We start from the raw sequence: 20,036 nt of genomic DNA on the forward strand, positions 1-20,036 counted from the left end.
TTAAATTTTGCTACTTACACTTTTGGTACTTATAAATAACAAAAATATACTATAAAAAGAGTCTACCATTTGTAAGTAACTGAAAAACAAATATCCAAAAAAAAAAATAGTCCACTACTTAATTGGGGGAAATTGCAAATAAGTAGTAAATACTTGCAAAAACCAAAAAACAAACACCCCTAACTTTTCTAATGTTCTCCATTTGTTTGCAATAGCATTTTAATTCGCTCTCCTCATAATCTTTTATCAGTTTTCATTGGTTTTGGTTTTGAACTTTTGATTCATTGTTGGTTTTTATTCTTTTTAATAAATAACATCAACCTGTGTTTTCAAAGATCTTTGGTGGATTTGATTTGGCTTTTTGAAACGATTTTATTGATTAAACTAGATTGTAAACCAATTAGTTTTACCGATTTTAAAAAAATTCTCACCGAATTGACCGATTAATTGGTTGAGATGACTAATTTCTCGCTAAACCGAGAAAAAAAATTACTGAAAATGTTGGTTTCCCACTAAAAAAAATACGTAAAATTAACCAATTGGATTCTTAAATCATATTAATAATATTAGAACCTAATCAATACACAAAGCTAAGAGTTTAATTATTTTTCCCTCTTTAACGAAAATTAAATATACAATTTATTATATTATCTATTTAATATATATTATCGCTTCTCTCTTCTTTATTCTTTTAAATATTTAACTTAATTTTTGTATTTAATATCTATGTAGCACTCCAAAATTGAGTTAGTTAGATGTGATGATGAGAATTTGATTTTTTTTGTTGTATCTCGGATAACTATTTAGAAATATTTGATATATGATTATACTATTATATATTTTGAAAGTGTCAAATATATACATATGATATAACTAATTAAACCACTGATTTGCAGATGACCTACTTGCATTCATGAAAGGTGAAGTGGACACAGCTAGGTGTCTAAGCCAAAATCTCCAGAAGTTCAAGCAATGTGCAGGACTAGAGGTAAACATAAACAAGAGTCAAGTATACTTCTCCGGAATGGACCAAGCTCAATGTAATGCTATCCAAGATGCACTACAATTTCCTGTGGGAACTCTGCCAGTGAAGTATCTGGGGCTGCCATTGATCACAACAAGACTGAGAGCTTCAGATTGCATGTCGTTGTATGAAAGAGTAGAGAAAAGAATACAGAGCTGGAAAGGAAAGTCACTCTCTTATGCAGGGAGGCTACAACTTGTGAAAGCAGTACTAAACAACGTGAGTATATACTGGACTGCCTCTTTTATACTTGCAATGAAGACTATTGAAGACATCAATAGCTTATGCAAAAAGTTCTTGTGGAAAGGCCCGACACAAGACAAATAATCGCTAATTAGTTGGGAGGACATGTGTTATCCTATGGATGAAGGAGGGCTGGGAATAAGAGACTTGAAAACAAAGAAACAAAGCAAAGAAATCTGAAGCAAGTATGGCGATAGCAAGTAATAAGGAAACTATTTGGGTTAAGTGGGTGAAGAAGAACTTAATAAAGCAAAAGAGGTTATGGGAAATGAAAATACCAACCGATTGTTCCCGGAGTTGGAGGAACGCATCTTGAAGTTAAGAACCGGGTCGTCGAATCTGATTTTGTATAAGATCGAGATGGAAGGAACACAAACCTGTGGGCACGACCCTTGGCATCCAAAGCCAGAATACTTAGAGACAAGTTCCCACAAGTATTACGATATGCTTCCATAGGTAACTTTAATACTAAAGTATCGAACTTAATAGAGAATGGAAATGGGCTGCTCCACAAAGACACGTAATACATATGAATGAGATAGTGACGATGATGGAAGAGGAGGTGGAGATTGAAGGGGGAGACGATAGTGTGGTATGGAAGGAGACATTCACAGGAGAGTTCACGCTAAAGGACACTTACGATAGCTTAAGGAATGTTAGGCAGACGCCAGCTTGGCAAGGCTTAATTTGGTTTCCAAACATAATTCCACGCCACTCATTCATTGGATGGATGTTCTTCAATGAAGGACTGAAAACAAGGGATAAAATGCGACAGCGAGACATTATACACGATGACATTTGTGTGTTATGCTGGAGGGAGACAGAGACCCATCAACACCTATTCTTCGAGTGCTCTTTAAAAAATATATGGTGTTCATCGATGTCATTAGCGTGTTACAGCAAAAAGATATGAGGAGGACGTGGCAAGACGAAATTGAGTGGTCGTGTCAAAATAGCAAGGGGAAAAGCAAAGAAGAAAGACGACTAAAAACTGGTCACAAAATCGCGCGTTTATCTACCGGATTTGGAGGAGAGGAACAATAGGATATTCGAGAAAAAACAAGATTCCTTAATGAAATGGTACGACTAATCATGCACGACGTCAAGACAAAGCTAAGCTCGATCACATACAAGATGAAGGAAGGGGCGGAAAGAGATGAGTTTATGCAGAGATGGAATGTCCACACCGAACCCATCTCATTAAAGCTTATAAGATGTAAGTGGGAGAAAGCCGGGATAGGAATAGTGAACTTAAACACCGATGGTACACTAACAGGCATGCAAGGAGGATGGGCGCTTACTTTTAAGAGATGATCAAGGACAAGTAATGGCAAAGAAAGAAAGGGAAGTCTCATTTCCATTCAATTGCTTTCATTGAGTTAGAAGGACTACATCAAGGATTGAAGTTAGCACACAAGTACAACATAAAAGAAGATTAAAGGCAAAACCGATTCAACAAATGTGCTGTCGCTCATCAAGAAAAGAAAGCAACCATGGAGAGCAAAGAAGATGATTGAAGACATAAAGAAGCAGATTGCTAGCCTAGAGTTATTTGATATTATTCACATTTTTAGAGAATGTAATAGGTTAGCAGATAAATTAGCAGAGAATGTACCAAATGTTTTCTTTATTGAACTCACCCCAAGCTCATTTTCTGAAGATATAAAGAAAATAGTGTTTGAAGATGCTAATGGGGTTAAGTACTTAAGGTTGTAATAATTCATTTTTTTCCCTATGGGAAGGGGTAGGGGACCTCTTAATTAAAAAACCCCGCTTGCCTATCAAAAAAAAATAAAAAAATAAAAAAATAAAAATAAAATAAAAATAAAAAAAAAATAAAATTAAACCACTGATTCCTCAACCGATTAGTTCGGAAAACCAATTTTAACTGTTTAGAGACTGCTAGATCAATTGTCAGTTCACTTATATTTATTTATAAGACAACTGAATTCTCACACTAAGTTTTCACGACTATTAAGCGGAGAAAATTTTTACACAGACACAAAACTCACCAGTGTACAAAACTACCAAACTCTCAACTTCTTGCTGCAAAGTACTCGCAGTTTTTGCTAGATAGTGCTGGAATTTTGCACAAATGAAAGATTTTTCGCAGTCCTAAATAATGTGGCCTTATGCCCCAGCTCGAGACAGAATATATCACGTCTTTGAGATGATCAGCATTGGCTCTGAGATCATCATCTCCAATCCAAACTTCACGTTGAATTCCTTTAGTAGCTAATAGATGAACTCAGCAATCAATAGAAATGCAGCTCTGAGCAATGGTTGTAGAGTCAACTTTTTTCAAGAAAGGATCCACTTTAACCCATAGAAGTGAGAAGACAGAGGCCAATAAAACTGACCATAGCACAACAATTGTTGGAGTCCGGTTTTGTCTCCCCATGAGACCTTTGAGGAATGGATAAAGATGAAGAATCACCCAGAAGGCAAAGAAGACTTTGCCGAATAGTGGCCCCCAAGCTTCGTATCCACTATTCAGCGCATCGGAGAATCCAGCGACGACACCCACTATATTGACTACTATAAGTGTAGTTGGAGGGATTAGAAGTGTTGTCCATTTGATCATGTAAAGTTCACCGAATTCTGCATCTTCAGCAGCTTTTGCTGTCACTGTAAAGTTGGTATCTAAGCCAGCCAACATCTTTAGGAATCCCTGGAAGACCGCAAAGAAATGAGCTGAAACACCTCCAATCACCCAAAACTGCTCATTACGCCACAAGTCTTCGATGCTGACTCCACTCCATCGTAGCTCAAGCACACTAGTTAAGATAATGGACGTGAAGAGGCCAAGAAACCAGACAGATGCAAGGTTTGAGAGCTGAAGTTAAAGAAAATGTACAAATAATAAGTGAATGTGAATATCTCACCTGAAACTTCCTTAAAAGACCTTAACTATACTGGTGAAGTCTCAAAAAAAGCTGAAGAGATGTTACCAAGCTTAAAGTAATGATTAAAGCAAGATAAAAACCATGCGTTAGGAAGTGGGTGAAAGTATTTACCGTTGGTATGATGAATTTTCCAGTCAGAAGGCAAATAGCAGGAAGCGAGCAGTATGCCAGAAGAGGAAGGGAAGTGAAGGGGTAGACAATGGTGTTTATATACGCCAATCTTTGGAGCCATTTGAGACGCCCCCCACCGAATCCATACCAAAGGGGACAGTGTCTGCTGAGGAAAATCTCCACAGACCCAAGGGCCCATCGGAGAACCTGGTGTAATCGATCAGAAAGATTTAAAGGAGCTGATCCTTTGAATGCAGGTCTCGCAGGCATGCAATAAATCGATCTCCACCCACGGCAGTGCATCTTGAAGCCTGTTAAAATATCCTCTGTGACTGATCCATATATCCAACCAATCTAGCAAAGGCCGGGAAAGCATTCAGTTATGAAGGTCAATATGTAATAAATGTTACAGTTGCACTATACAAAAAGAAAGTTGATCAGTATTCATACTAGAAATGCTTAATGATGAGAACGATGATGAACCGATGCAATAAACATGAGATACTTAAATCAGACTGGAAGGAGTAACCAGGAAAGGTCGAAAGGAGGGGAAAAAAATATGAAAGAGAAGAGCCAATAAATTTCATGTCAATTCGCATTATCAACAGTCTGGCATGAAATTTGCATGAATTGAAGATGTATTTTTTGAGAGCAATACAAAAAACAGCTAGGTGAGAGACCTCTTTTCCCCATGCAGTCTTCTCTTCGTAACCACAACTGATGACATGGATTGCCTCCTTGATCATCATTGATGGGTTAGCAGAGTCAGCAACACCACCATTTTCCATCATCGTAGACTCGATGAATACAGTAGACATGCCAAATGTCTTCTCGAAGCTCATTTGTGAGATGAGAAGTGACCTCTCGTAGTCATCGTAGTCTGTGAAATAACCAAACAGACTATTATCATATACGTGAGAACGCTAATTTTCTCATTTCTTTTTCTTTTTCTTTTTTTTTCTCCTCGGTTACATTTGGGACGAAAACTTACTCTCGATTTCCCTGAGGTTAAAGATGGCGGCATTTAGATCTTCTCGTTTTGAATCTCTATAGACCTCTGAGACATCTTTAGAAGGCTTCTTGGACCTTTTGCAGCAGCAACACCAAGAGCAAGATGAAGAAGGTTTAGGAAGGCTAGGCAAAGATGCAGGGCCATAGCCATAAAGTGCTTGCCTATTGAACATACAACCAGTACCCACATAAACTGGTCCCTGAATTCCATCCAAACCCTTCATGTTAACCTGAAAGCAAACAGATTTCTCAAAAACCCGACTATAATTATTCTGGGCATTGCATGAATAAAAGATGGTCATATTCGGAACATACGTCGAAGAAAACAATGTTTCGATTTGCGTATCTGTCGCTGCGGTCAATCCCATCGAATCTTTGAGGAAACTGAACATAGCAAACATCTCTACCAACTTGTGGATCCATCATGAAGCACATGCCTTCACGAACTGCTTGACTGTTGTTAACATAGTGATCGCAATCAAGGTTGAGAATGTAGGGAGCATTAGTGAGAATGGCAGATACTCTGACCTGTAAGTATCCAATATTTATCGCATCATTACAAATAATTATGAGAAATGAAATTCAAAATTTCTAAAAGGGTTGTGTGTGAACTATATACCAGAGCGTTCATTGCACCAGCTTTCTTATGGTGCTGGTACCCAGGTCTCTTCTCTCTTGACACATAAACTAGTCGAGGAAGTTCATTCCCGTCCATGTCATGAGCACCACTGTGCCCAAGAAATACCTAGAGAGAATAACATTAGGAGGCAACATCATACAAAAAACCACATCAAACTTTTTTTGGTTAGACCTGTATTATTCGTGAAGTCAGTCAAACACCCACATTATTTGCATGAAACACTGTACAAAACTTAAAATTTAGAGGAAAGTGGAAACAAGTCCATAGACTGAAAGTCAGAAACAAAACTAAATATTTATAGTTTTTTTTTTTTTTTTTTTTTTTTTTTTTTTTTTTTTGCAGCATATTTTTTAGAAAATGAAAAGAATCTCACATTACCTGAATCATGCCAGGATGATCACGAGTTTTATTTCCTGGCCAAGATGTCCCATCTTGCATTGTCCAACCTTCATCTGGAGTCTTCTGAGCCTTGGCTACTAAAGCATTTACCCTGACCTTGTACTCTTCATAGTCTCTCTGCAACCAGATGGAAGGAAATCATTAAGCTTTTTAATTTCTTTATAATAAAAATGTTATGTAACTTTAGCCTGTCATCTAACAAAAGTAGAACGGAAGATATTAGACAAGTCTACTTCCAATATCTGCTACTAAGATTAGGATTGCTTACTTTCATTGCTCTGCGTTCCTTCACAAAAGAAGGTTGTACTTTATCCTTCAAGTAGTCAATCTTCTGTGAGAAATAGAACTCTGGTGCTCGTGGTTCTATTGAATACTTTTTGCAGAATGGGACCCACTTCCTAGCAAACTCAGCAGTCTCAGCAAGAGATTCAAACGTAAGCATAGCAGCACCATCATCAGAGACATAACAAGATACTTTTTCGACAGGGTAGTCCACAGCAAGGATTGAGAGCACGGTATTGGCAGTGATTAAAGGAGGCTCCTTCAATGGATCAACAGTACTAACAAAGAAATCAACAGCAGACAGCTCAGAAACTCCACCCTCTCTTTCAAACCTGTAAGAGGCATGATAAGAATATCGTTATTTCAACAACATATTCAAGCAATGAGTTAATGTAATATTCATCTTCGCGAATTGAGGGCATTTTATTTTCTGTGATATCCATAAACTTCATTGGATTCAATAACATTTGCATATTTATGTTGCTAAAAACTATACAACATCCTTCACTGGCTTTGTTATTCTTCAGACATACCTTGACGATAGTATGTCAGTATATGTAACCCTATTTATAGGAGACCATTTAGGAAACTGATCCAACACCCAGGAGACAGCGAACCAAATCTCACAAATGATAGAAGTGAGCCATAGACCATATGCACTCTCGACTGGATTTGTTATTCTATAGTGGAAAAAAAGACCCAGGATTATCAATCTCGTAATAATCACAATCCTGTACGGAGTTATTTTGTTGGATGGAACTGGGACTATTGTAGAAAGAGGTTGAACACCTTCTGAAGACCTGTAAACACACCATCTTTATCAGTAACATGTAGATGTTTTCTCTTAAAAATGAGAATTTTCAAATGTAACTATCAGAAATCCCAAGAAATTAAAAGATAATATAGATAACATGCCACTCTCTTTGTTAAGATATAATGCACAAACGAATATGTATAGCAGAAAATCAGATAAGTTCTTCGACCAGCGATGGTATGGTTTAACACAAATGCGAACTAAGAATAATAAACTTCTTTAGCTTTAAACAGATTAGCAGGTTAATACATGTCTACATTGATAATAATAAAAAAACCACTATAGCTTTAAACAGATTAGCAGTTTTGTACATGTCAACATTGATAAAAAGATCCGACAGACATTGACAATATCTGAGAGAAGTCAAGCCCAGTTTTTTACTATAAGAAAACCTTTTTTAATGATTATTTAACCTAAGTTCCAAAGGATATGAAGAAAACTCATCTTTAAGAAAAGAGGAAATCTAAGAAAAAACATTAAAAAAACAACAAACACATTAGGACGAGATTCTTCTCCCTTGCACGGATAGTAATAGAGGAGAAAGTTAAGTTTGAATGATTATATAGGAAATGGTACTCAGCAAATACAAATATTGAAGAAGTTATCATCTGCAAGTAAAACAGGAATGTTTCTATTCAGTCTTGATAAATTCCTACTTCGGGAGATTTCTTCGTTTGTCCACAGTTCAGCTTGGTGCTTTTGCATAAGGACCAATGCAATTTCTTCTGATACAGCATATATACTTACTGTTTTTCTTCTATCTGCTGCTGAGATGGAATTTCAGGTTCTTGGCCACCTTTATTTGCAGGCTTCTTTTTCTTTTTATCTGATTTCTCCTTCCAACTTTCCACCCTGTTCTTCCATATTGGATTCCCAGATTCCGCATATGACTCTTCAGAACAAAATCAATAGCCAACTTAATGCCTTTCGAATTTTTAAATCTAAAAAATAGATACCCATCACTGATAGAGATAGACAACAAAACTCACCACTATCAGCTGCTGAGAAATTACTTAAATGTCTCGAATGAATTCCAACATCCTGTGGACATAGATAAAACAATGAAGAAATCAGTTTCCCTAACAAAGTGAAAGTCTGTGCTGAAACATCAAATCAATTCGAACCTCACACTGAAAACACATAAGAGTACAACACATTGTTCTGCCCTAGTACTCAACACAAGCATTTTGTAAGGCACCAAAAGAGCTTACTTGACTATCATGTAGATGAGATGCCATTGTTGTGCGGTTTCCTGCTTCCATGTCAACATCCTCCATTGATGGATTCTCTGAAGAACCAGTATCAATATATTTATCAAGAAATTTAAATACCAATCCACAAATTCGTGCATGATACAAAAGAACTTGAAATGACACATGGTAAGATGGGCATTCCGAAAGGCAAGGAACTACATCAAAGATGTGTTAGGAGTATTGTCCTGGTCAGATCCAACTCAACGATCGAGTTCTGATAACTTAAGACCAATATATATTTGACTTGTCCCTCAACAGTCTAGTAATATGGCAAACAAACATACATATTCAGTATTTATACTATTTTCATGAAACAAACATAGTGTACAATTGGAGAATATATGCAAACAATTTATCTGCATGAGTTTCAAATAACTAAATCGCTATAAAAACAGGAAAGAGAAAAATAATGAACTAACCCAAGCTATCAGCAGGAAAAGGAGCACCACATCTCAAACACCCAGTTTTCCCTTCTTTCACCTCATAATCAAGACAAGTTTTACAAAGGGGAAAGTTACATTCATGGCAAGCAACAAAAACTTCACCATTCGAAGCAAACCCAAGTGTTTCTCCACAAGAGTTGCACAAAGGAACTCCAGATGACATCATTTTGAATAAAATCCAGCTCAACTAGAGTTCCTCATTTTGTACCTTTTAATACTAGCAAGTTTGGGTTTGGGTTGTTGGTGTTTATTAGAAAGTGTTGTTGGCATGTTTGGTGAAGAAGGAAGAGAAGTTGAGGTGTTGGTTTCAGTTGTTTTTTGCAGAAAGGGAAAATATGAAGCAACGTCTCTTTTTCTTTTAAATTTTTTTCTTGGCGGGTTTTCTAAGGAACGTTTTTAGGTGGGGTCTAATATCTGGACATTTTAGCTAACTTTCTTAGTTCGCAATTGTGGGCCTGAAATTGGGCTTGGGCTTTTTGTTTGAATTCTACATAACCGTACCGTATGTATGTCCACCACAAAAGAGGAGAGAATTACAGTTGCATTCATTGGATATCGTTAATAATAAATTAAACAATTTGCTCCCCTTTCAGTGTTCTTGTGCTTGCTAGTATACAGTATACACAACTCTCAAGTCCATTGTACAACTCTTTGTAATTATTCATCCGAGTTCTGTTCTAAAATAACACCCCACAAGTAATGAATACACAAAATTCATTTGATAAAGCATACGTTTCTGACTAGTGACTACCTTGTATGATCAATCATCCGTATAGGTTTCTCTTTCAGACTTCCTTTAGACTCATCTGCATTCTCAGAGGCACCTTCGGCGTCCTAAGGTGTGGAAAGCTCAGGAAGCTTGCACTGAAGTCCCGGAGATATAGAGCTTTTGGCTACATCGGTAGGATGAAGAGAAACCATGGTATGCTGGATTACCCTGGATATGAATGAAGCAACAGCAACAACCATCCACCATTGACCATTGTCTTAATCTCATTACACCTTTATACTATTAAAGAAGTCGTGATGCATGCTGAGAGTTGGCCATTTCCCTCAAGACAGCACCAACAATTGCAGCTTGTTCCAGACATTCAGCCTTATGCAATGCATCCAAAAGGGTGATACAAGTCTTTGTATTTATTCTACAACCTTTGAATCTGGTTTCCTCGAACAGTGTAAATGCATCCATTGCTTTATTACAATTGCTTAATCCTTCAATTAAAGCATTATAACAAGCAGAATCAGGAATATTACCACCTGCTCTGAACCTCTCAAATAACTCATTTGCCACTGCTATGTTCCCAGCCTTTGCAAGCCCAGTGATCATGGTAGTGTAGGTAATAACATTAGGCTGTAACCCTTGTTTTTGCATCTCTTGCCAAAAGACAAAAGCCTTGTTGAACTTTCGAACTCGGCACAGACCATTAATGAGGATGCTGTAAGTGAACGTATTGGGGGTGCATTTTAAATCTTTCATGGACTGAAAGCAGACAAGAGTCTCATCAACCTCCTCAGCCTTAACTAAGGCATCAAGAAGACAGTTCCATGTATAGACATTAGGTGTCAAACCCTTCTGCATCAACTCCTCCAGAATAAGATATGCCTCATCAATTCTACCCACCTTCCCAAACCCATCAATAAGACTGCTATACACTACGACATTCAACTCTATTCCCCTTGACTTGGCTTCTTCAAAGAGCATGTATGCCTCATCAAGCCTGTCAATTTTAGCAAGCCCATCCACGACAGATCCATAGGTAACCACAGTAGGTGGAAGGCCCTTGACCTTCATTTCCTCCAATAGCTGGTAAGCTTTGTTTACATTACCAGACTTGCAAAACCCGTCTATGACAGTGTTATAAGCAAGAGTATCCAGGACATATCCTTGTTCTTTCATTGCATAAAATAACTTGTAAGTTTCTCGTGCATAGCCACCTTTTATCAGGCCATTAATCAAGATACAATAGCTCCGTACATCAGGGGTAAATCCTCGAGCTCGGATCTCTTCAAATAAAGCCCTGCCCTTCTCAGTATCACCAGACTTGAAAACACAATCCATGTATGTATTAAGAAAGGTCAAATCCAAAGCACATCCTCTGCGTACCATCTCTTTGTAGATTTTATGCCCATCCTCCTTTCTGCCATACCTGAAAAAATTTCTAATGAGGGACGTGTAGGCGACAGCATCAGGGTTATGACCTGCATCCAACATTCTCTCAAATAAACTGTAAGCCTCATCAACCCTGCCAAATCTGCCCAGACCGTCTATCAAAGAACAAAATGTGATCTTGTCGGGGGTACAACTCTTTTGAGCCATATCTTTAAAGATACGGCAAGCTTCGTCAACCTTTTGTGCCTTGCACAAGCGGTCAACCATTATATTCACAGTCAAGACATTGGGAAACAAGCCAGCTCTTTCCATGGTATCTCGAGTCTCGTAAACAGACTCAATTTTTCCTGCTCTGCAAAGCATGTCTATAAGAATGTTGTAGGTTGAAAGATTGGGTTTTGCGTCCTTCTTCATCTCCTCAATAATCCTCAGAGCCTCATCTACTCTACCCTTCCTCCCAAGGCAAGTCAGTATACAATTGTAAGCAATCACGCTGGGTATGCAACCTTTTTCTTTTTGCCTCTCAAGTAGCTTGTAAGCTTCATCAAACTTCCCAGCAGATCCATAACCCATGATCATGGTGTTATAAGCATAAGCACATGGAACTCTCCTATTAAGTTCCATCGTCTCAAATAGATCCACAGCTTCATCCAGCCTTTTTGCTTTGCAAAGAACCCCTATCATGCTAGTATAAGTCACATCATCAGGTGCAAGGCCTTGTGCGTTCATCTCATGGAAAAATTTCCAGGCCATATCCACCTTACCCACCTTGCCAAAGCAATCAATACAAACATTATACAGGACGGTATCTGCTTCAAAAGCATGGCTCTTCACTTTGTCCAGCAAAGCAAGAGCAGCATCAACCTGGCCTTCCTTGGCAAACACCCGAATAAGAGTTGTGAATAACTGCATGTTCACTTCGTAGCCCAGCTCTTGCATCTGCTGAAACAGGGTAAGCGCGAGACCAGGCTCGTGGACCACAGCAAAGGCACCAATTAGAGTTGTATAAGCTGAAAAAGCAGGGCGGAACTTGAATTTACGGATGCTTTGTATCAGATTAAAAGCGTCTTTAAGCCTTTGAGAGTTTACACAGATGGTGACTAATTCGATGCAGGTATTGTTTGAGAAGTCATACCCAGCAAGACTCATTTCTTCCAGAACCAGTTCCAAATTATCAAAACATTTACATCTAGCCATCAACTTCAAGAGCATATCATAGGCTCCAGGACTGTGCAATTTGCCAGTTTTTTGCTCTACCCATCGGAAATAGCTTGTTGCTAAATTGACATCTTTCAACCTCTTTAAGACTCCAATAACCAGTTCCGGTTGAGGTTCTTTGTCCAGTGAATATAATTCTTCCTCCATGGCTGGTCCCCAAGGACAACTTAAAATGCGGCAAACATCACCTACTCCTGCTACTGTATCGTCCCTCCTCCTAGGGACATTTTGATTACCCCTATCTACAATGGCAGTGGCTTCCCCATCTGGATCAGTAGAAGACCCATTATGCAAGGAGGATAACTCCTTGTATCCAGTGTAGATAACAGAACACTTCAGATCAAAATGCCAGATTCCTGCAATGCAACAACTCAACAAGAATATCGTTTAACAACTATAGTCTTGAACCTTTTGACTTAATGCAGTGGAAAAGAAGACAATCAGACTTAACAAAATTTTGGGGGTTTGAAACCATCTGTCAAAAATTGGCATCAAGGAAAACGTTGATATTTATGAAATATGGATATTATCATGGATGAACTCAACATTCTGGATTTTTCGCACTTTTAAATTCAATTTACAATTTTAAGCACACATTTCTATATATTTGAAACCGAAATGTGTAAATTAAACACTTCCTCACATGAACGAACCATAGTGATAACATTTTTCTCCTTAATGTAAAAACTACAAAAATCTAATAAGAAATAGGTGATCAGAAATACACAAACAGGACTTGGGTAAGCAAAAGACTCAGTCTTCCTGTAAAGGCCAGTTTTCAAGAAACTCTACAGTATAATACAGTATGAACATAATTTGTAAGATAAATGCATTACCTCGTTTGTTCAAGAGTCTCTTCATTCTTATGTGACTGTATAGCTCACATGCGTCTCTATCTCTTCACCTAGATTAAAATATAAGCAATGTCACAAATAAAGAGGATGTAATGAAACTCAAACCCAAAAACTAACCTTTGCAACAATAAACAATCTATCAAAGTTAACCGGCATTGGCTAAATGACAATGAATCATATATCTGATAAGTACAGAGCCTCCACCGCAAATCCTGAAATGACAAGAAAAGCATAAATAAATGTGTCACATTGTTTCCTAGTTAACCAACATTATCAAACAAGTATTGAAGACGACATTTCCTCGAACAATGTATGAGCAAAAGAAAAATATGTAAAAACAAGTTATACACTCTTTCATTTTGTTTACAATGGGTACACGTGCACTCCAAAATACTCATAACTCATAACTGAATTCCAATAAAAAAAAAAAAAACAAACTTTATGTACGGCACTAGCTAAAAATTGAGAATAATAGAGAGGAGAAGGTGGAAATGTACCCAACAGGAAGATAGGTCCCGAACAATGTTTCCACATGTTCAAGTGTTCAACTACACTTTACGCTATTTTTTGCTCAACATTTTTGCTAACTCCAGTTGCACAAAAATGTTAACTCACGTGTCGAAATCTGAGGAATCGATGCGATATTTCAAGTTAGAATCGAGATTTTGATTTATGTGTTTCTCTTTATGTGTTTTTGGGAATTAGAGGCTCAACAAATAATTGCAGATAGTACTTCAGTTTAGAGTTTAGAGTTTAGAGTGGGTTTGTTATTAGGCTAAATCTATGGTGCGCAGGCCGTATGGTATGCTATCAAATCTGCAAGGGGTGCGTGTGTATTGCATGACAAAAGTACTGATCCAAAGGCCCACATTATCTGCGCACCATACATCTCGCGCACTGAAGACATACTCTTGTTATTATGGAAACAATGTGGAAAGAAAAGGAAAATAAGAGTGGTCCGCCTTTTACATAGTTTTTCATAGTGGACTACCCATTTTATTTCTTTTCTTTTCCATTAGCTAAAATTTAACAAACACACCAGTCTATTCTGCTTCTATGGATTCCGAAGCAAAGCATAGAAACGTGGTAGCTGACCATAGTGAGAACTGAGAAGTGATAACAATAACGAAAATGTGTAGCAGCAGTCCTGTTTATTTTCAATTCCACTCCCCCCGCAAACAAATTTCTTAGTCAACAATCACCATTCATCATTTGAATTTTTTTACTGATGAAGTACACCTACAAATTGGTTTATCACACAGATAAGTTGGAAAAATGCACAAGTCCTAAGAACAGTCCATAGCCAAAAAGAGATAAAAGGAAGAAAGGTAGACACTCATGACATCGGCGCATTGCTTCTACACTTCACAGGAGATTCTCTTTAATGAAACCCCAGGCCTATGCTGCTGCTGACCATGATCGAAAAGATATGTCAGAACATAACTGCAGTGCTACCACAAAAGGTATGCCTTTTTCCTCCAGGAATCTCATTTTGCAGGTTTCCGGTACATTAACAAGCTTGAAAGCATCAACAAGAATCTTATGTAACCGTGTAGACCTTAACTACCTTGGATGTGTCACATACAACAAGGTTTTCGGAATCAGAAGGTGTAGTACATAACCAATTGACCTGTCAAAAATGAATTTCCGAATCAGACTTTTGGTAAAATATATTTAGACTGGGATGAAGATTCTACGAGACCAGTGCAGAGCAACTTGGCATAGCAAGAGCGATATTGTAAAGAACAGTAAAGAAGAGTTGCAACAAGATGATGACCATGCTAATGTTTCAAACCCTAATCACGCTGTGATCTCTACATACTCTGATAATCTCATCTTGAAGAGATTAAAACAAAAATTAAATCAATACTACTATATTCCACCTAATTAGGGACCATACGATATCTAATATATGACTGTGTCAACACTTTGGTTTCCTCCTACTAGGTGGAAGCATAAGTTTTCAGCCTATGCATGACCAAAGTATACGATCTTAAGATTACTAGCATACTAAGGGCATACTATATATGAGAACTTGAAATTGACTTGAAACTCCCCCGTGAGAACTAGGTGAATTCAATTCAATTGGAACAGAAAAACATTTGCTTGATAGAGAAGAAATTTTGCATTATCAGATATTGTAAAACTGTCCCCTTCTTTTCATTGTACGTAGAGAAAACCGGCTTTAATAAAGAGGAAAGAATCTGTTTTATGTAAAGATGAAGAGAAACTTACTTTCTTGCTCAAACTAATGTTCTGAACCAGGAGATTAGTTCTACTGGTTTCCACAGCATCCCTATGCTTGGACCAATCCCATACCTTCACGGATGCATCATTTCCACCTGATATTATATACCTCCCTCTCTCCGCAAATAATGAAAATGACCTGGAAAAAATTGCATGAGCTATTTTTATGCATACACAAAGAATCTGGTCTGAGAAAAAAGGCCACTTACACACAAGATACAGCAGCAGTATGTCCTCCCAAAGAATTGTCTAAATGTAACCTTTTTCCACTTTCTTGAATGAGAGTTGTTGTAGTTGCAGCTGGCTTGACGTTTCCAGAACTTGATTGTGATCCTGTTCGGGGCCTAATGGAACTTTTCAACTTTGAAGAAGCAATCTCAGATTCAATATCTATTACATCAACCACGCCATCACCCCTAGCCACTGCACAAACCTTGCCAGATTTATCCAGCATATCCACCTCAGGAATTGCAACTGCATGAATGAAAGCAGGATTGAAGCATTGTCCTCCACTACCATGACTCTCCATGTCAGGCAACCCTGCAATAAAGTAAAATATCATAAAACAGATCTGTATAAACTTTAGTTTCCAAATTATGTGCGGAATAGAGAGTGCGCTAGGAACTGAGGAACACGAACATGTACCAATGGTGTGAAGTGTGTCAAAGGGAAGTCAACCTGTGCCAAAAAATTTTTTTTTTTTGCCTAGGTGAAAAGTAAGCGGGTGTGTGTGTGTTGGGAGGGGGGGGCAGGTGTCACAGGAGTTTTTTCTGAGAAGTACCAACAGGCACAAGCAATTTTACGTGCATAGAAGAAGGAAGATGAATCAACAAGAAATAAGCAGTTAGGTCATGTACAAACCAAAATCCATGATTTTGCACGGCCTGCCTTTGGAGAAGTCCCACATTACAAGTTTTGCATCGAGACCACCAGTAATGACTGCAGTAATATGTACATCGAGTTAATGACCCTTAAAAAGGATAATAATCAGGAAACAAGATGTATATTTTACAAATTGCACTTCAAATAAACATAAATATTAATCTAGGGGACTCTTTCCATAAAAGAATTTAACTCCAAATCGCATAGTGTTCTTATTAAGGGAGGGGTTTCGATTTAATCTGTTTAGTAGAAGTAATGGGTTAATAGAGTAGGTCAGACTGAGGGTTATACTCTCTATAAATATATCAACCTTTACTTGTCAAAAAGGATATTATTGTTTGCAATCTTAGAATACTTTGAAGAGCAAATATAAAGGTGTGTACCTTACTTCATTTAAAAATTAACTGTACAATATGACATTATTAGCCCGGAAAAAAACAGAGCTTAAATTTCATGGGAAGGACTAGACATTAAACAGTACCTTCCCAAGGTCTCCAAGGAAGAAATTGCACACTGCTACAAATCTAAGCAGATGGTCAAGGATAATAGTTCGAGTTACGATACGAAATATTCCAAGACAAAAAAATTGTATTGGGGGGGGGGAGCGATATAACACAATGCGGGGACTTATTGTGATTACTTATAATGTCAATCACACCATACATATCAAAATGCCCATTCCAAAAATTGCTTCTACGAAAATGTGAAAGGATACACTTGTGTGTCCTGATCTTAATGTTTTGTAAAGACAATGCTGACGAATGTCAATGATCTGTAAAAGACACCGAAGTCAACATTCCACCAAACGAAGTAAAAACATCATAATATATTTGTAAGTACGGTGCATTCTTTATTTACATTATTAATTTATAAAATTATGTAAGAATCTAAAAGTGACCATTTTATTCATGATTTGGAAAAAGATGACACCAAAGTAACAAAAAGATGCCAATAGACGCTCGTGCACATTATTCCAAGATGCTTTTCCCTTAACATGCATGGCATGTAGAATAACAAAGGCTATAATACACTCAGCCACTCAGGATATACATTAGTCACAAGTACACATCTCTTTTTGTGAAGCAACTAAAGTTAGAACGAAGGCAAATCAATAAGTTATTTCGTGACAAATAAAAACCTTTATGCCGCCACTATCATCTGCCGCAGCAAGGAAAGATGACTTAGAGTTGCAGGATATCTGCAGAGACGCAAGACAATATTCAATTTTCATAAAGCGTTACTATGTAGAATACAGCAACAAAGCAAATCAGCATCATAATAGATGTACTCCATAAAAATTCAAATGCTAAGTATACCAATATAGGTAGCAATTTTAACAATGAATAGAAGAACATCAAAATGTAGATATAGTTGAAGCAAATAAGCGAATTGTTCTTAAAAAAAAACAAAAGAACATTGAAGGCAGACAGGATGACTGGTTTGGACTTCCGTAATTAACATGTTGAAGGCATAAAACGAGCAAGACTCTACAATACTAGTCAGTGGTCATGTCACAGCTAGTATAACTGTATAAGCATCCAACGCCAAGTGCATATCCTTCAAATTTAAGAGTTTATGTCTATTGATGAACTTATATATACCTGATTTATCTCCTCCTTGTTGTGGTTGTAAGTTTCCAAAGGCTTCCATGACGACGCCTCCAAGGTATAATAGCTGGACCATTTTAGTTATAACTTCCAGAAAATGTTGATAAAACATTAAAAAACAAACGAACAATTGAACTATTAATTTACTAACAATTACCATATTCACATCAAAAGAAATGACTTCTGTCCCAGAACAAGCATAGAGAATATCTTCATTTCCTGCTCAATTAAAAAAAATAATAATATTTTGCTTCTATCTTAAAACAAAGTAAAATGAAGAAAGAAAAAAAGTTACCTTGATTAAAACATATAGATGAAATGGGTTTCTTGTCTAGGTCCATGGTAAATACTACATCTTTACACCTCATATCAAACCAGCAAATGCATCCATCCTATGAATCAGAATATTAAACGCAGTGGACTAAACAAAAAAAAATTGTAAGAGGAAATGAAGAAGTGGGTACCTCGGATGAAGTGGCAATGAGTCCAGGCCTAGTGCGTGAAGCTATACAGCAGGTTACGGTTTTCTTGTGTCCTTTCAGTCGTCTTGGCTTCATCATTCTCTCACACTCTCTCTCTCTCTCTCCGAGCTTTCTATATTTCCCTCGAAACTCTCTGCGGTCTGTGCTACTACTACCGTGCTTTTAAGTCCCGCCCCCTTTACTTTGGATTTGGGCTTAAAAACTTTGACTGCAAAGTGCAAATCAGCAATGCAATAATGGGTCCACAAAAGCCCAAAGATTGTTGTTTTTAAGATAGGCTGGCTCCTAGAAAGACCTTAAATAAGAACCAAATCTAAAACAACCACAACTTCACCTACAAAATGATTTAAAGTCTAATCTTTTGTCCCTACTAGCCATTTGGCCCGGCCTATGGCCGGACTTGCTACATAAATAGCTAATGACTCAAAAGCCTAAAATCTACTTGAATAAATAATATATGTATATTGATAGCTAATGATTCATTGTATACTTTATTTGAAGGGTTTATGTTTTTCTAATTTTTTTAGAAGGGTTTTGACAAAAGGTTTTATTTCTATTTTTGGGTTATTATTATCCTAAATAACAATTCTTATCATCCACCTATATAAACTATATCAAAATATAGCGCAACAATCAAGAAATATAACACGTACTCAAAACATACCATATGTTGGAATATAACACGTACTCAAAACATACCATATGTTTAAGCGATAACCGAATTATATTCATTACGCACAATGCTTCATTCTGCATTTGAAGTTCTTCTACTTGAATATTTGGCTTCGTAGAGCTCTTCACGTCTAGTCATGAGTTCGTTGTAGTTCACATCTAGTACTTCAAACTTGTATATCGATCTGTTGTAGATAGCGTATGACATTTCCTGCAACAACATTTTTTGAGTCAACTTTCTTGGTTTGGTATGTTCCAAATGATGTTTGTATGCTAGGATAATTTGGATCTTGATGGTATTCTCTTAGTATAGGCACATTGATTGCGACATCCGCTACGTACTGATAGTTCTCAAATATTGAACTGTAAACTGGTTCTTCATAAATTTTTTCTTTTTTGAAAATTTCTCTAAGTGCACTCTTCAGTGAAACATTGTGTTTTGTTTTGTACTCCACGATCTTCTTGTTGTATGTTTGATTCTTGTTGTATGTTTGATTATCTTATTTTTTTTTTATTATAGTAGTTTAATAAAAAAAAAACATATATTGTCATGGAATAAATTGTGTTTAGCATGTATGTGGTTGGTATATATATATTTCATAGGGTGAATAGTCCATTTTGTTTTGTAATTTGACTGTAATTAGAAGTTTTTTTAATTACATCTGGAAAAGGACGACTATGAGATAATGATACTATCCTAAAATATATAGTTATATGAATCTTATACGATTTTATTGCAACATTACTTTTTCCACGCTGATTAATAACTATTTTAAGCATAAAAGGGTCATATCTGGCGAGCTTCTCCATTTGGACTTGCAAATGGCACTATTGTAAC

At 37.0% G+C, this 20,036-nt stretch overlaps 2 protein-coding genes across 2 annotated transcripts; both read right to left on the reverse strand.

Moving 5' to 3' along the window:
- Positions 1 to 3,170: 3,170 nt before the first annotated feature.
- LOC147518735 (cellulose synthase A catalytic subunit 8 [UDP-forming]-like) lies at positions 3,171 to 18,671 on the reverse strand. The gene is made up of 24 exons (XM_086593995.1): positions 18,509 to 18,671; positions 18,340 to 18,436; positions 18,202 to 18,263; positions 18,039 to 18,095; positions 17,576 to 17,635; positions 17,153 to 17,209; positions 16,919 to 16,961; positions 16,417 to 16,494; positions 15,765 to 16,095; positions 15,544 to 15,694; positions 14,858 to 14,938; positions 9,103 to 9,313; positions 8,642 to 8,718; positions 8,420 to 8,471; positions 8,178 to 8,322; positions 7,150 to 7,416; positions 6,603 to 6,948; positions 6,314 to 6,451; positions 5,915 to 6,040; positions 5,611 to 5,823; positions 5,276 to 5,525; positions 4,965 to 5,164; positions 4,285 to 4,638; positions 3,171 to 4,103 (listed from the first exon to the last, which is right to left on the reverse strand). The coding sequence occupies exons 1-24, from the start codon at positions 18,602 to 18,604 to the stop codon at positions 3,516 to 3,518; spliced, it is 4,080 nt and encodes a 1,359-aa protein (XP_086450121.1). The 5' UTR covers positions 18,605 to 18,671; the 3' UTR covers positions 3,171 to 3,515.
- Positions 9,682 to 14,080, reverse strand: LOC147518736 (Tetratricopeptide repeat (TPR)-like superfamily protein). The gene is made up of 4 exons (XM_086590490.1): positions 13,806 to 14,080; positions 13,426 to 13,520; positions 13,291 to 13,358; positions 9,682 to 12,810 (listed from the first exon to the last, which is right to left on the reverse strand). The coding sequence occupies exons 3-4, from the start codon at positions 13,313 to 13,315 to the stop codon at positions 10,139 to 10,141; spliced, it is 2,697 nt and encodes an 898-aa protein (XP_086446616.1). The 5' UTR covers positions 13,316 to 13,358; positions 13,426 to 13,520; positions 13,806 to 14,080; the 3' UTR covers positions 9,682 to 10,138.
- Positions 18,672 to 20,036: the final 1,365 nt, after the last annotated feature.

Source organism: Coptis chinensis, chromosome 2 (genome assembly GCF_015680905.1).
Source record: "Coptis chinensis isolate HL-2020 chromosome 2, ASM1568090v1, whole genome shotgun sequence".
NCBI classification, from domain to species: Eukaryota; Viridiplantae; Streptophyta; class Magnoliopsida; order Ranunculales; family Ranunculaceae; genus Coptis; species Coptis chinensis.